Genomic DNA, 16,395 nt, shown 5'->3' on the forward strand with positions numbered 1-16,395 from the left:
ATATTTCCCACTTTGTGAAAAATTATTTTATGCCAGTTTTTTCTTATAAAGTATCTATATTAATACATGCATTTACTTACCAAATGAAATCCAAAGGAAGTTAAAATAATCTGTAATGCTTTTAAAGAGATTTTAATGACAGAATACAAATAGACTTTTAAAAAAAAGACTGAAAGAAAGACTTTTCAAAGAAGTCTTCCCCCCCTCCAATGGCGGGCCATCAGCCGACTTCGGCTTAGTCACTACTAAGGCTAGAAGTGCTGGCCACTACTAGAAGTTTAGTATAAAGACACCTAATAGGTGGGCTACCTTTAGCTCCTTTTTAAAGAAGTAAAATGTTTAAAATATCTTGATCTAGATATGTGAGTAGAATGCAAGAAAGTGTGTCACTTCCATGTACATCTAGTCTCAAGTGTAAATCTGATGATAAGTGCACTAATTCAAAACACATCGTGCACGATCAGCAAAAATACCATCTTCTGAAAAATATAAAATAAACCATCAAAAAGGTAAATTTTTCAGATTACAAAACGCATCATTTAGTAATGCAGAAAAGACACATTTCTTAAAATTAATGGATATAAAAGCTGCTATCTAAAAGTGATTTAAACGGTAAATTATTAACACATTTGCAACTGCTAAATTTCTATTCCTGGTTGCCACTAATGTGAATTCATGTCATTTCAGACTCTATTCCTGGTTGTTGCTAACATGAATTCATGTCCTGCTATTCATGCCCGAATGTTAAAATCTTGAGAGACAAGATGCCTATGGCATGGCCGAGTAAAATAACAAAGTACAGAATACTAGTCACTTTTGCTTGAGACAAGTGCTATATCTGTCAACTTTATTGAGGAAAAGGAGATAATTCAGATAAACTTATCCCACTCCTTTTAAATAAAAACTAAAACTTATGGCATCATGTATACATGGACAAGTACTATAAAAGTATTATATCAGTTGAAAACTTACTGAAGAAAAAAATTTATGTTTGTGGTACTATATGTAATAATAGGTTTTCCGAAGGAACTAAATGATCTCAGATTGAATACACGTGAATCTGATTTTTGACACAAAGGTGATGTACTAGTTTTCAATGGAAGATAAACAAGAATGGAAAGATAAACAAGATGTTCAAATGACATCCACCATACGTAATACAGATATAGCCGAGATGGAAAAAATATATAAAAAAACTGGACGGCAAGTTCGTAAGCCTGAGTACATAATGAAATACAATCAACGTTGAAAGGTGTCGATCTTGCTGATTAATATCTTTCATATAATTTATTTTTGCAAAAATCTATGAAATGGACAAAAAGAGTTTTCATGTTTCTCTTAGACTGCACTCTCTTCAATTCATTTATTTTGCATCATAAGCTCAATCCAAATATCAGAATAACTTTTTCAAAATTCTTACAAACTCTGGCAGAAGAATGGATTACTTCTGCTACTGAACATCATGATCCTGAAAATTTACCAAAAAGTAGCTCAACAGCAGTATGCCGAGCATCTTACCACGATCCTCCTTACAGGATTTCAGGTGACATAACAGCACCCCACTTGGAAAGAATCATCACACAGTCTGGAAAATTTTAAGTATATCCACAAAAACATTGTAGAGACCGCAAAACTCATAGAAAACATCATGAAAGTCCAACTGAGCCCTTTTGTTGGACTTATTGATTTTCAATTGCACAGAAAACTGTGCACATATACCGTATTTTCCGGCATATAAAGTGCATCTATAATTGAGTTACATTTGTTAATTTTTAGGTAATTCGTCATATAATGCATACCCAATTCTTTATTAAGAAATTTAAGAGATACCTGTGCAATGCTCTTATCTTTTGAGGACACTTATTCCAATATTTGTCCTAGACTTTCGAACAATGGTAAAATGCACTGACAAACAATAAGGAAAAAAGGGTGGATTGTATTTAATGCAGCTGTCCAAAAGAAAGCTCCTGTAGAAGCACTTTCAACCTGAATGAATTCGGGGAATTAGGAGTTAAATGCTTTCTCTTTCTGTAGTCATTTGAAGCCAAGATTTTGAAGTTATTAATGGCAAAAAGCTACCAAACTATTCCACAGTTTTTTATGTTGCTAGTTAACCCATTTATGCCCAGTGGCTAAAATATGGGATGCTTGGAAATTAATTCTAGGAATCTTGTAGTACATATAACCTTTAACCAAATCAATTTTTTTATGCGCCAGAGGATTGTTCTCACTATTAGCAAAAGATGGAACCACTAGATGGACATTAAAATTATTTTAGAACAAGTTATTTTTATACGAAACATTCGAGCATCGACAAATGATGGGTAGCCACAGAAAGTAAGTATTTTTTGCAAACTTCTTATTCATAAAACTAAAAAACATTAAAATGATTTCCTTAAAACAGATCATAAAAAAACTTCTGCAAAGTTATTTTGCAACAATAACAATAGCATTTTTGTGTAATTACGTTTAATCTTTGGCACCCTATTTATGGGACACTGAGCATTTGTGAGTGCATTAAGCCTACAACATTTTACTGTCTTATCAATAACCTAAATGCATTTTTATTCGAAATATGCATGTTTTATGCGATAAAACTTCAACATCTACTCCCTTATTACTATTTATTGTATACAAAATTCTTAAATTCTAAAATATTTGCTAAAATATATTTGTGTGTACAGAAAATATATTCATAAAATTGTAAAAAAAATCAATTTTTAATTTTTTTCTTGAAAGGCATTTTTCAGATTACGCATATTATTGAAACGAAAATATGATTTATATTATTTTGTGCATACAAATAATTCTAATTGTTATTTACTGGAAAACTTTGATCAATTATTTCAGATACTTAAATGAAGCAAATATCCAATTACAATAGCAATAGACAATTACTTTACTTCCATAAAGCTCATTGAGTTGTCAAATTCTGGATTTGCGGTTGTAGGTACACCCAGAGAAAACAGGATTGAAATCTATCTGGTTGAAACCGTTAAAAATCTGGAGAAAAACAAAAGTTACCGGAAAGAATTAGATTACCGGAAAGAATGTCATCTGGTGTAATAATTGTATGTTTGAAAGACAAGAGAGAAGAGTTTCAAACTGTATTGGAATAAATCCATTAGATTCAACCAAACGCTGGTCGGCTCAGAAACAGAAGATGGTAATTATTACATACAACCTGTTTATGGGAGGTACTGATCGAATGGATAATAATATTTCAAAATAATCGTATTGAATTCTGTGGAAAGAAATGGTGGTTTCCACTTGCCATGCTTTTTGATTTCCATGATGATTGTTTTAATACAATGTTTAATGCCGTGTTTTTTATCGATATTAAAGTTTTGAATACAAGTGTATTCAATTCAAAATTCATAGCTCATCCATCCATGTTTTGCAAGAAACAGGTTCATAATGGATCGACTAGAATCTCGTGGCAGCATTTCACAGAACTATATCAAACAATTTGGAATGCTTCCCAAAGCTGGAAGAACAATCACTTCAACAAAGATGAGTACGTGTGCGACAATGAAATTTAATTCAACCAAATTGGCCACACAATTGTAAACATAACTACGTAAGTAAAACACAACTGCAATGTGCTCAGTGTTTAGGTGAGACCACAAAAAAATGTGAAAAACATAACGTTGCACTACATGATAAACGCTTTCAACAATTTCATGAAAAATAATTGTTATTACATTTCCATTGTTTATAGCATGTAAAATGATCTTAAAAATTATTTATATTAACCTTTACTTATTTTTATGATTCGCAATACTGGAAATTTCAAATACTAATAAATACTAACACAGGTGTATTTTGCTTACATGTATGCCTAGTGTCCCATAAACAGGACATTAACTAACTCAGCAAGATCGCGATCATTTTGACATCTAAAGTGTATTTACATCTTTCATATTAAGAGATATAAGTTCATTAATACAAATAAAATTGAAAAAAAAAAAAAAAAAAAAAAACTTGAGCGTAAACGGGTTAATAAAATTATGTAGAATTTATAATTTCTCTAGCTGTAAATTACTATATTAATTTACCTACAAAAATATATATTAAATTTCTTTAATTAGAGGTTTTCTTTCAAATATTTAAGCATGATTATGTTAATAGTAGAAATGTTTTTTAAAAAAAGAACTTGATTTAAATTAAAAAAAAATAATTTAGATTTTCTTTTAAATTAAAAAAATTTTTTTTTTTTAAAGTAAAAGTTTCCCCTTCCCATACATTACCCAATCAACTGATACTCATACTAATACTGTCTTTACAGCATTATGGGCCCCAGGCAAACCAGTGCACCTAATACAATAGCCAAGGCCCCTAATACAACTACTAATAGAAATGACATGTAGATCGATTATCATGGTGTCCCAGGAAAACTGCCCAGTGTTCCCATGCATTAAGATGGCCAACTCATACATTTAATTAATTAAAGCATTATTACAGCATTTTTACCAGAATTTTTGAAATGTTATTCACTTTGAACTAATAATTAATCTCATTAAAACAATCACAGTTGCAAAATTGATGAAAAACATTAATCAAGATTTTTTTGATAAAATTCTAATATAAAATAATGAAATTCAGAAAAATATGAGAAATGAGCATTTGTTCTACATTGAGATTTATTCTATTTTTAGCATTATATTATTTTTATTAAGTGATGTGATAAACTTCAATAATTCAAATTTTAATTCAGATCAAAATTTTAGTATTGTAAATTTTATATTGTATCAAAGTATTAAATGCCCAATAAAATTAAAATATGCCTTGTAATGTTAGGTGCTAGCATGAATCATCAATTTAGATATGTATCGGTTTTAACGATCTATCTATCTTTCTATCTTTTACAGCCAAGTAATTTTTTTTTTCTATTAATCTATCTTTCTTTTATCTATTATTCCATCTAACTATCTTTTATCTATCTATCTTTTAGAGCCATGCAATTTTTTAAATTGAACAAAAATTGATTTGATAAGATGCTTACTGATATGTCTTTCTAATAACTTAAAGCAGGTAAAAAAGGTCAAGTATAAATAAAACTTTTTGGGTTACTAAGACATAATAAGCAGGATACTTTTTGAAAAGTTTTTACATGGCATAAATTCAAAGCAAATTCAATTTTAAATGACTAGTACTTACAGTATAGACAACAGACTGGGAACCAACTTTAATTAGGAACATAGCTGCACCAAGTACATGACCAGCATAGTAAGCTTTAATTTCAAGTTCATCATCAACCTATCAAAATACAACTTTAATGTAATAATGTATTAAAACAACAAAAACAGGACATTTGGAAGGAGGAAGGAAATAGCTTTTCACATCACTGAAAAATCATAAATACTATTTATGGAATACTAAGTATCTACTATGTTAATTTCACTACATGCACGATTAAGGAACAAAGTAATATACCACTATATTCAAAATTAAAACATGCTCAAGTATAAATACATATTTAAAATTTTCATCTCTTCCAGCGTGGTCTAAACCACAGCCCATATGTGGCTCCCTTATTCATTTTGTTGGCACCTGTCCTTCTTTTTGGGGAAAAACAAAAGACCCTTCTTACTGCTTTAACCTTTTGAGGCCAGGGCTTTGGTAGCAGTAAAAGCTACCAAAGGACGGGGAATTTTGAACCGAATGCTTTCCCCCCTTTAAGAAATCGCCTCGTATTTGCAACAAAGATTCTTGTGTGTAGTTTAATGGATTCTCAGAGGGGTCCATCTATGTCGCAAAAGGAAGACCTTTGAAAGAGATAAGTGGTTAAAACCCCAAGGAAGTCAAATTTGACATTTCACCCTACTTTTCAGCCTGGGAAATGGGGGAAAAAGACATGGCCACTAAAGTGGACAACCCTGTCTTTTCAAAGAGAGGACTCTATGGCTACTATAATGGCCATCCCGTCTTCAAAAGGTTAAGTAATAAATACAAATAATCATATTAAATATAATAATTAAATAATAAAACTTATAAGGCTCAGAAAGCCAATGAAAACTGTTGTAAACATTGTAAATTTAATAAAGGGAGGCAAAGCCTAGAGACAAAGAGCATTTATTGCATTTGTGGAAAATTCGGATGCTGAGTATGGTGACATTTCATTGTACTGTCAAGTTCGCTAGCTAAGTGCTGGAAATTGTAACAGCTTTTTGGGTCGAGGAATGAAATTCTTGCTTTCCTCAAAAAAGGGAATATTAGGCATGAGTATCAAGAAAAATTTGAAGAAATCCAGTTTTTAAATAATCTTGCTTTTCTGACAGATTTAACACCCTATCTAAATGGTTTAAACTTGAAACTACAAGGCAGAAAACAAAATATATCCCAGCTTTATGGACATATTGAAGGCTTTCACAAAAAACTTGATGTAACGTAAATTGCACTGAAGGCAAATAATACAGCACACTTTCCATTTTGTCAGCAACTGAAAGAAGAAAATGACACAAATTTTAGTATGTTTCATGAAATAATTACTGATATCAAGAAAGAGCTCCAGGATTTTGACTCCCTAAAAACAAAACATTCATTGTTAAACAACCACACAGAGATTGAGGTGTCTTGCGACCTTCAAACAGAAATTTAAGATCTACAGACAGATCCATTCTACCAGACTAAAAAGTGCAATGTCACTAAACATTTCTGTAAACTGATCTCTAAAGAACGTTTTCCCAAACTGCATAAATTCTCTTTCAAATGTTATCGCTGTTTGGAAGTACATATGGGTGTGAAAGTGCTTTTTCGGCCCTCAAACAAATTGAATCAAAAACAAGAAATCGCATTGAAAGTGCTTCACTGGAATCGAGCCTGAGACTTTGCCTTACTGAAATTACAGTGGGCATATATAAACTTGTATAAAAAAAAAAGCAGTGCCAATCATCACATTGATTTCTAGACTGTAAAATAAAGTATTATATTAAACTAGTAATTTATATGTAATTCATTTTCATTCTTTAATGTCTCTGGCTCTCACTCTCCTACACTAATGTTTAATTGGCCCTTGGGTAACTAAAAGTTGGACCACACTGATCCATTCAACCAAAGTTTATATATATTAAGCTTAAATATACTAATGGTTAGTCTATATTTTAGGGTGCCCCTTGGATTATCGCCAAGTTGTTTCATTTATCGCCAAATCTTTGCTTCATTTATGGTAACCTGAGTAATGTTATGGAAACCCTACTATGATGCGATTGGCTGCAAGATTGGGGTGAATTTGACTGATGGGAAAATATTTGTAAGGGTTAATTTCTGCATTGGATGTCAGTTAGTATGTATGTATGTATAAATGTATGTATGTGTTCATGTACACATGTATATATGTGTGTGTATAACAGACATACATACATTTCTGAATCTGGTCCCAATAACAGAAGAGTACCATTTATTATTCTGATCAGTTTCCATGCTTTTTTTTTATTTCAAAATTTCCATATAGCTATTAATGTTTTGTTAGTAAACCTTAATACATTTTCATTGGTAAAATGACTATTTAGTACATTTTTTATTGACTATGTAAGAAAAAATTATTTCGGGCATTAAGTTAAAACTATAACATGATATAATTACCTGGACTGTTTCGTGCAAACCAACAGTCGTAACCTTCTTCATGCAATCTTTTACCATAGTAGATGTAAAAAAATTTGTTTCACCTTTCTTATCCACGGTGATTCTTCTGTAATCTTCCTGTTAGAGGAATGAATTAAAATTAACATAAGAAACAATAATTAATAAACTACTGAGCTGCATGCAAATCTTGGTAAAACATAAAATTAAATAAAACACAAATTATAAAATGTAAAATGAAGTATGCTTTGAAAACAAGCATACCGCAACTAACGACACATGATTAGGAAAACGAAAACAAATTAAACTGCATTATTAAAATGAACTTTGGAATAATTCACCAAACATACATGATTTTTGAAATTATAATAGTATGACTAATAGTTATAGGTTTTCATTTTACAATAACTGTATAAAAATAAAATCTTCTAAATAATATGCTCCAGTCATTGATTTTAAATGCTTTAATGTGAATGCTCACAATAGTAGTAGGATCTGATTCAGGCATTCTGGATCCTACATATGGAGTAACCAATAATCATTTTCCTTCTTTTCATAAACATAAAACAAGCTTAATAGTCACAGGATGATTTTAGAGTCCCTTAAAACAGCTACAGAGAAATCATGGTTTGTATATAAAATAAAACCTAATTGTCTATGGTAAGGAGTAAAAGAAGTTTAAAGAGCAAATTCTGGGCAATTACAAATGGCTGAGCAAATGTTTTCTTATGGCTTTTTAAAATAATGTATTTTTAATAAATGATTAAAAAGTGATGGGAATTATACATATACAGTCAAAAGTCTTTAATCCAGACGTCCGGAATGATCTATAATCCGGACCTCAAAGCTACAAACTGCGCATGCGTAAACGCATTATGCATTTACGCATGTGCATAATACGTTTACGCATGTGCATTTAATGTATAACGGATGGTATAAGCTAAGCTAAAATTATCTAATTGTCTATTTCAGTTAATGTTGCAGATTGCATTGTTCCTTAACCTTCTTATTGAATCCGGCTTATTATTTTTTGCAGACTGTTAGAGCAATTTTATAAAAGTAAGCTTGAACTTTCGATTATATCAAAAAGAATTTCCGATTCTGGAGCTACCAAAGGATCTACAAAGCGAAAGCATGTTTCGATGTCCATCAAACAAAAAGTGGAATTGCTGCAAAAAATGGATAAAGGCATATCCTTTCATTCTCTAACCATTCCGAAATATGTTTTATCAATTTCACACTGCTCTGCGCGGGTGGAGGGGAGGGACAACACGGTGCACAATGAACTGGAAGTTAATCTGTCAGCATTATTTCTATCATCTTTTTATCTTTTATCTTTTATTCAGCTTATAATTCCTTACTAAATGTAGTATTTCATCTCGATGTACTCTGTCTTTGATATGATTTAAATCAAATTCATTATAAATATCACGAATACACATCAAATAGTTTTCTGGTTGCAATTTTCTAATTTCGACTATGCGTAACGTATGCTTTACGCATGCGTGTGTTGAAAGAAATGTTTAATAAAGTAAACAAATAAATATTAATTTTTTTGGGTAAATTTTGATACTCTTTAGATCATAAATTATGGTTTCATATTTTTAATTTTATAATTTATGCATGCCATCTTACCAGATTTAAACAGATGATCTATAATCCGGAATGGCCGAAGTCCCGACGAGTCCGGATTAAAGACTTTTGACTGTACAATCTTTCAGAGAAGGAAAAACTCGAAAAATACTTCTCAAATGCTTTCTATAAATGAACCTGACATCTGATCAATATGATTTAGCCAAATCCATAGCATCAACGGTGACTGGTTATTCTTATACTGGTAAAATTCAAAGGTATTAGAATGTCTTGAAGTTTGATTTCAAACAATGAAATAGATTTTTGGAAATTGGAAAGATATATCATCGTCATATCTTAATGTTAGATCATGACAATGTCACAGATCTAACATTAAGATATGACGATTGATTTTATTAGCATTAAGATAGATTAAGATGATTTTATTAGCACAGATTAAGATTGATTAGCATTGTTGGGAAAAAACTAACATATGAATGTCATTCTTCCTTAATTCAAATTTATTAGGACTAATACTACAAACGGTTTAACTCAAGCTATATGAAATTGCATTGAAGAATTAAAAGGCACATGCAGTTAGAATAAAGTTAAGAAAAATGAAATAAAATTATTTATTTATTTTTGACACACTAAAACCAAATTTAAGCTTAAATAAAAATAGCAACTTTTGTAGAGTTCTGTCTGGTTCATCAGCCAGAGCTGGAATGAATGCCTCAATCAAGTTCTCCCTGTTTTGCTATTTTTTACAGAGTTGCTGTATTCCTCAGGATCGATAACCAAATGTATAAAAGGTTGAAAGAAAGGTCTCCGTTGCAACCTGGTTTAGTGGCAATTTTCTAGTGCATCTATGATTTTATGTCTGCTTTTATGCTGTTTTTTTTTTTTTTTTTTTTTTTTTAATAATTTTGGCTTTGCTTCATTCATTTACTGGATCTAGCTGTTTCAAGAAGCATTTAACCAAAAATGTGCAATACTTATTAATGTTTTGGCTGGCAAAGAGTTGGCAAATATTTCTTTTATGTTTGGCAATTCTTTTGATAATCTTCTAAAACATAAAACATTAAAAAAGGTGGGGGAGAAAAGAATATAGAAATTAACAAAATACAAATAAAATGAATAGGTATATAAATAAAATTTAAAAAAAATCTGCGATGTTTTCAGATTTTAAATTACTTCCAAAGGGGCATTTTTTTAAACATTTTGTGTGTTACCTTTATTTATTACATATCATGTTCTTCGCACTGAAAGCATAAAATTCAGTTCAAGAGCAATATTGCAAAATAAATTAAAAATGAGAATATCTTTAGAATTTTTTATACAGAGTCTCGCACACTCGTGATAAAAATGTTTTTTTTTTTTCCTGTACAATGTTGCTACTGCTTGCTTTGAAGTCCTTGAGTTTGCTCATCAAAAATTCAAAAAGTTTTATAAAATATGAAATCGATCATAAAAAAAATTTCAAATTTGGGCTTCCAGATGCCCATACTCACCACAGGAGGATTATATTATTCAAAACTGGATGGCTCTAGGTACCATCGTTTTATCACAATGCGAGAAACATTCCTACATTGATGCAGATTCTTCATTATTCAGTTTCTTTAAATATAATACAGGACAATAATATTGGGTGGCAACAATTTGAAAAGTGAAACAATGCTTGTAGTGAATCAACGCAAATGCCAAAATGAAATTAATAGTCCTTCTAGGCAAACTGCCCCTTTGACCTAAAAAAGTTTCTAATTCTTTGCCCATCAGTTCAGCAATAAAAATAGCACTTTTTTTAGTTAACCGCTCCTGACATTATCCAAAATATCATGTATGCAGTTACCGCGGTTGTGAAGTATATTGCAAGAAATTTGAAAAGAAAAGAACCCCAAATAAGCTCATAGTATTCACAAGGAAAGATGAGGACTTACCACAATTTGCTCCTGTAACGGAAAAAGAAAAGAAAAAATTGACAGAATTGCAGTTCAGCGATAAAGTGAAGATAAGAATGAGCAATATTCCAAAAGAAATGAACGAAGCTATGCCATAGCTAAAAGATGAGAAAATTAGAGACTTTCTTGGCAACATTATTGAACATCTGGACAGCTTACGAAAAGCCAAATCAACAGCAAAGAAATTGTCAGCCAGTTTTAAGGCAGTAATGTATATGCTCAAATTCGCAGAAACAGAAAACTAATGATTGATTTCCCTGTGAAGCGATGGATACTTTATTTCATTTTCCAAAATTCCAAATTTTTCCACTTGCAAGTGTTCCTGTTTTCAAGATGCATCTCTCAGAGTCAGTACTTGGTGGGTGACCACCCACGTGACTGGCTTCTACGAATCCCCACTAGATAACTAGAGGAGCTACGAACTACAGCGAAGACTCTGATTGTTTAACCTCGAGGCTTTTGCTAGCGTAACCTTCTTTCTGCCTGTGGGCGCGGTGCTAATGCACCCTTGATTTAAATTAAAAATACAATGATCGGCCTTCGGTCTCACCTGAGGTTTAGGTACATACTCATCTGTAGTATACACCTTAATCGAAATTGATGATTCTGATTATCTAAAATTCAATAAAAAATGCAACAAAGCCAAAATCATCCACAAATCACAGTATGAAACAGCCTTAAAATCATAGAAGTGCTAGAAAGTGTAAAGGTGACCCCAGATTGTGTTATAAGAGACCTTTTTACAACCTACTATATATCCATATGTCGATTATGAGAAGTACAGCAGTCCTATAGAAAATAATAAAAGAGGGGAAACATGATCGAGCCATTTATTTCAAATCCAGCTGACAAATCAGAAAGGTCATAAATGAAAGCTGCTAGTTTTGGTACCCTCCTGTTACCAGGACCGGATTCAGAAATTTAGGTATGTATGTATGGATGAATGTATTCATGTATGCATGTATATATGTTTGTACATATGTATGTGTGTGTGTGTATACATCCATATACACATATACATTCTAATTAAAAGGCCTATGACTTTTTAATTTAACTATAAGTATTTTAGTAACAGCCTACTCTCTATGTATTATCTCCAAGAATTATTCCTGTTTTCTCGCCAATTTAGGCTAAACTTTCTTAAATAGAAAACTGCACTTTAATGACAACCCTTTTACTTCCTTCACTTAATACAATACAAAGTCTGTAATCCGGACATCCATAATCCAGAATGATCTATAAACCGGACTTCGAAGCTACAAACTTTATGCACATGCGTAAAAGCATGTGCATACTGTGTTTACGTACACACATTTAATGGATAATGGACGGTATAAGCTAGGCTAAAATTATCTAAGGCATTTCAGTTAATGTTGCAAAGTGTGCTGTTCCTTAATCTTCTTATTGGATCTGGCTTATTATTTTTTGCAGACTGTTAGAACAATTTTATAAAAATTAAGCTTGAACGTTCGATTATGTCAAAATAAGTTTCCAATTCTGGAGCCGCCAAAGGATCTACAAAGTGAAAGCATGTTTCGATGTCCATTAACCGCTTGCCTGATTATCCAAGTTATCTCGGGTTCGTATATATTGCAGTTAATTATTATCCCGAGAAAACTCGGGCGAAGCAGAATTTGTTAGTACGATTTCTTTTATCATGGTTTTACTCGGTCTGGAGGAAATGAAAGGAAATATTCAGCTTTGATTGGCAGTTTGCCAAATTTTGTTGGTTGCGCGGTTCTTTTGGAGGCACTGGTCGCGTGTTTCCCTATTGTATAGTATCCCGTGAAATCGTGTGATCCCGTGAAAGAGATTCCAGTGGTAAGCCAGTAAGAAAAGACACCAGATACCAGTGTAGAACGTCAGGTACCACTCTGTGCTGTCCCTTGTTTCAAAAACTATTATACAAAGACTAATATTTAACTTTTTTTTGCTTGCCCAAGATAACTCGGGATAGTAAACTAATATTAAAAATAAATACTTTACACCTTCAAAAAATTAAAAATTCAACTTTACACCTTCAAAATAATAATACTTTTACACCTTCAAAAAATTAAAACCTACATATTTTGATTTGTTTTGTTTTGTTGTATTTAATAATGAAATAAAAAATGTGATGATATTTTGCAATTTTTTTCAAAAACATTTGTAAGGGTATCAGGTTCAGTGTTCCGCCTTACTTTCTTTGGGAACATGCAAAGACCCTGATTCGGAACAGGGAGCTTACTAAAGCTATGTTCAATAAATGTGGGAAGTAGACAAGATACACAGGAAGGGTATACGAAACCCTTTTTTTTTCACTCTTTACAATAATTTCCGTACTTCAGAATACAGAGACCAACTACTTGTGGTCTGAACGTAAGAATATAAAAATATTTAACTAAACTCTAACTTAACTTTGGAATAATAAACAAGGGCCTACGTGGAAGATTGGCCGTATATTAACAGGAAGCCGTATGTAGTACAGAGAACTGTTAACACTACAATACATTTAAAATTATCAAGAGGATTAAACTTCTGGCCTGGAAGGCAACCAGCAACCGAGTAAAACTTCTAAGGCAAGCGGCCTGCTTCGACTAACTCCTTCCTCTCTCTCGCTTGGCAAAAAGCCACAACTTAAGTATACTTGGCGTTCGCCAGACAAATTTGCATAAATAAGTTAAAGCTTTTAATGCTGGCTGGAAGTAGAAAATAAGAAGTGATAGTAAAGATTTAAAATAAAAATAAACGTTAGTAAAACTTAAGATCCTTACATACTTCCCGCCAGAGTTAATTAGTTTGAAACTGAGGTCTAAAACGACCTTGTCAAAAACTTTTAGCTCTAGAATCTAACGCGAGGCCAATCTTTTACAAACATTTCTCACTAGAAACTAGAAATTTAAAAAAAATTTGTTTTTACAATATCAGCTCCATGGACAACCAATTTTTCATCTGTGCTGCATCTAAACAGGAGCTTTTATTCAAATCTGGTTCCTTCCAGAGTTTAATGAAATGTTACACAATGAAATGGCAAGTAACATGAATATTTATATTTCTCTTAACATTCTTATTTCATTCATGACTTTATTTTAATTATCTCTCCCCGTGCTCTCTGACATGTGTTGTAAAAGAAAACACCAAACACGAATGTGTTTATGTATACGTGTTCAACACTGCCGCCTACAATCAAAACACTAACGTGTTAAAATTCAACATAACAAGACCTCGTAACACACCCTATCTTCAACTCTAAACCCTGAGGTACTATTCTGAAAGTGGCTAACTCTGAAGTGTAGCGTCAGAGAGCCTAACTACATTCATTCAACCTTTAACACATATTCACCATAATTTGGTCTTTTTACAGTCACACGAATAAGTTTAAATTTTTTTTGCATTACTTTTACTTTTACCATATCACAGTATTTCTTAACATTTAAAATAACAGTTCACATTGTATATAAGAACATATTAACATGCCGTTAATTTTACGCATTTTAAAACATAGATTAGTAATACATTGTTAACTTCTATTCTTTTCCAAGCAAGTGCCAATTCTTCTACATTGAAATACTACATTTTAAAAGTCTTTCAAACAAAAACATCTTTCTTGCCAGAATGTTTTAAATAAAATTTATACAATAACTTTTACAATATTCAAGTATTTACACATTCCTATTATACATCAACTTTAGTTTTACTCGCGAGTAATTGAAAAACATAATACCAAAATCGGTAACAACTCATTTCTCTCCTTTTTGGCGATAAAGGTAGAACTCACATGAGGTAAAACTTCTTGAAATCTGCCACTTGCAGTAAGAATGAAAGATTAACTTAAGTTTGCGAAGTAACATAAAATTTTACTTATCTTTGTGATATTCGGACATTCTTTTCTCAGCCCAGTCCTGGAAGGTAGCGAAGATTCTAGTTTGATTTATCCTCCTTCTTGTGCGGGCTCGCCCTTCAGTTTCTTCCTCTAGAAGCTTTCTTTTTCCTCCAGTTCGGTCACCCTTGAATACCTTCTTTTTCGCCTCTGCCTGTGGTCTTGGCGGACCCGGGACACTTCTCTCTCGTTCCTGCTTGGACCTCGTTGCTGGCCGTTCAAATTTTCCTTGTATCTTTTCCTCCGCCGCTAGTGGCCCTTCCGCAGTTCGGCGACATTTGCTGCGGAGAGTCTTGTCCGATGAGTAGATCTTCCGTTTGGGAGACGGGTTATAGTTGCTGTTATTTCTCCTGGCTTTCTTTGCATTTGTCGTACTTCTCCCTTCTTCATTCTGGGGGTGGTCTTGAGCTCTCTTTTCTGGATGGTGGAATGGCTTCTTTTTCTTGTTACCTACATATTTCCAATGGGGAAACTTTCTTTTCAATTGCTCCTGCCTCCTAATGGCTTGCCCTCGTACTTGTCGTCGTTCCACCCCTGGAGCTTGTGCCTGCCGCGCCGGATGCTGCAAAAGATCTGTATATATTTGCATTTTATTACGATCATAGTATGGTTTTATTTGATCAATGTTTGCAGAGCATGTTTCACCATTCCTGGCTTTTAACACCACTACAGCATGAGTTATTTTTTTATGACATATGGTCCTTCAAATCGTGGAAAAAATTTGGCAGTTTTATCTTCTGGTGCTGAAGAAAGTGAATGCTTAATTCTTAATACTTCATCTCCTACTTTATAAGTTACTCCCCGTCGTTTCAAGCCGTAATAAAGTTTTTGTTTTCTCTGTGCTACTTCAGTATTCTTTTTTGCTTCTTTAATTAATTTTTCTATATCACCCATTTTAAATTCTGGGGCTCTTTGTTGCACATAAAATAATTTATCTAACGGCGTTATAATCTTTCTGCCTAAAAATAACTCAGCAGGAGTTTTGCCCGTTGTATCATGTTTTGCAGTCCTAAGGGTGAAAGCAAATTCATTGACATAGTTATCCCAGCTTTTATGAAAATTTTTAACATAACTACGGATAATTTTCACTATATTTCTATTGACCCGTTCCGCTATATTTGATTGTGGCCGATACGGGACCATTTTTAAATGACGTATGCCCAGTTTTTGGCACATGTCTTCAAATATATTACTTACAAATTGAGGACCATTATCCGATATAACTTTTAGGGGCGCCCCATATTTTAAAATATATTTATTTAAAATAGAATCAGTAACTAATTTCGCGGAGGCTCATTTTAAGGGAACAATTTCGGTCCACTTACTAAAATGATCAACCATAACAAGGAGATAGCGACTTTTATTTAACTAACTTTTTGGGAAAGGGCCCAATAAATCGATGCCAATTATTTCATTTGGAAATTT

At 32.4% G+C, this 16,395-nt stretch overlaps 1 protein-coding gene across 5 annotated transcripts in view; it reads right to left on the reverse strand.

Annotated features, from left to right (window-relative positions):
• IntS11 (integrator complex subunit 11) overlaps positions 1-16,395 on the reverse strand; it is a 91,682-nt gene that overhangs the window by 54,052 nt on the left and 21,235 nt on the right. For all 5 annotated transcript variants that reach the window (XM_085825969.1, XM_085825968.1, XM_085825970.1 and 2 more), the window contains 2 exons: positions 7,585-7,701; positions 5,161-5,259 (listed from right to left, as the gene is read on the reverse strand). In XM_085825969.1, coding sequence (XP_085682095.1) covers positions 5,161-5,259; positions 7,585-7,701 — 216 coding nt within the window. The remainder of the gene's footprint in view (positions 1-5,160; positions 5,260-7,584; positions 7,702-16,395) is intronic.

This window comes from Stegodyphus dumicola, chromosome 10, assembly GCF_044657685.1.
Source record: "Stegodyphus dumicola isolate Sdum_Otavi_A_Nest chromosome 10, ASM4465768v1".
Classification (NCBI taxonomy): Eukaryota; Metazoa; Arthropoda; class Arachnida; order Araneae; family Eresidae; genus Stegodyphus; species Stegodyphus dumicola.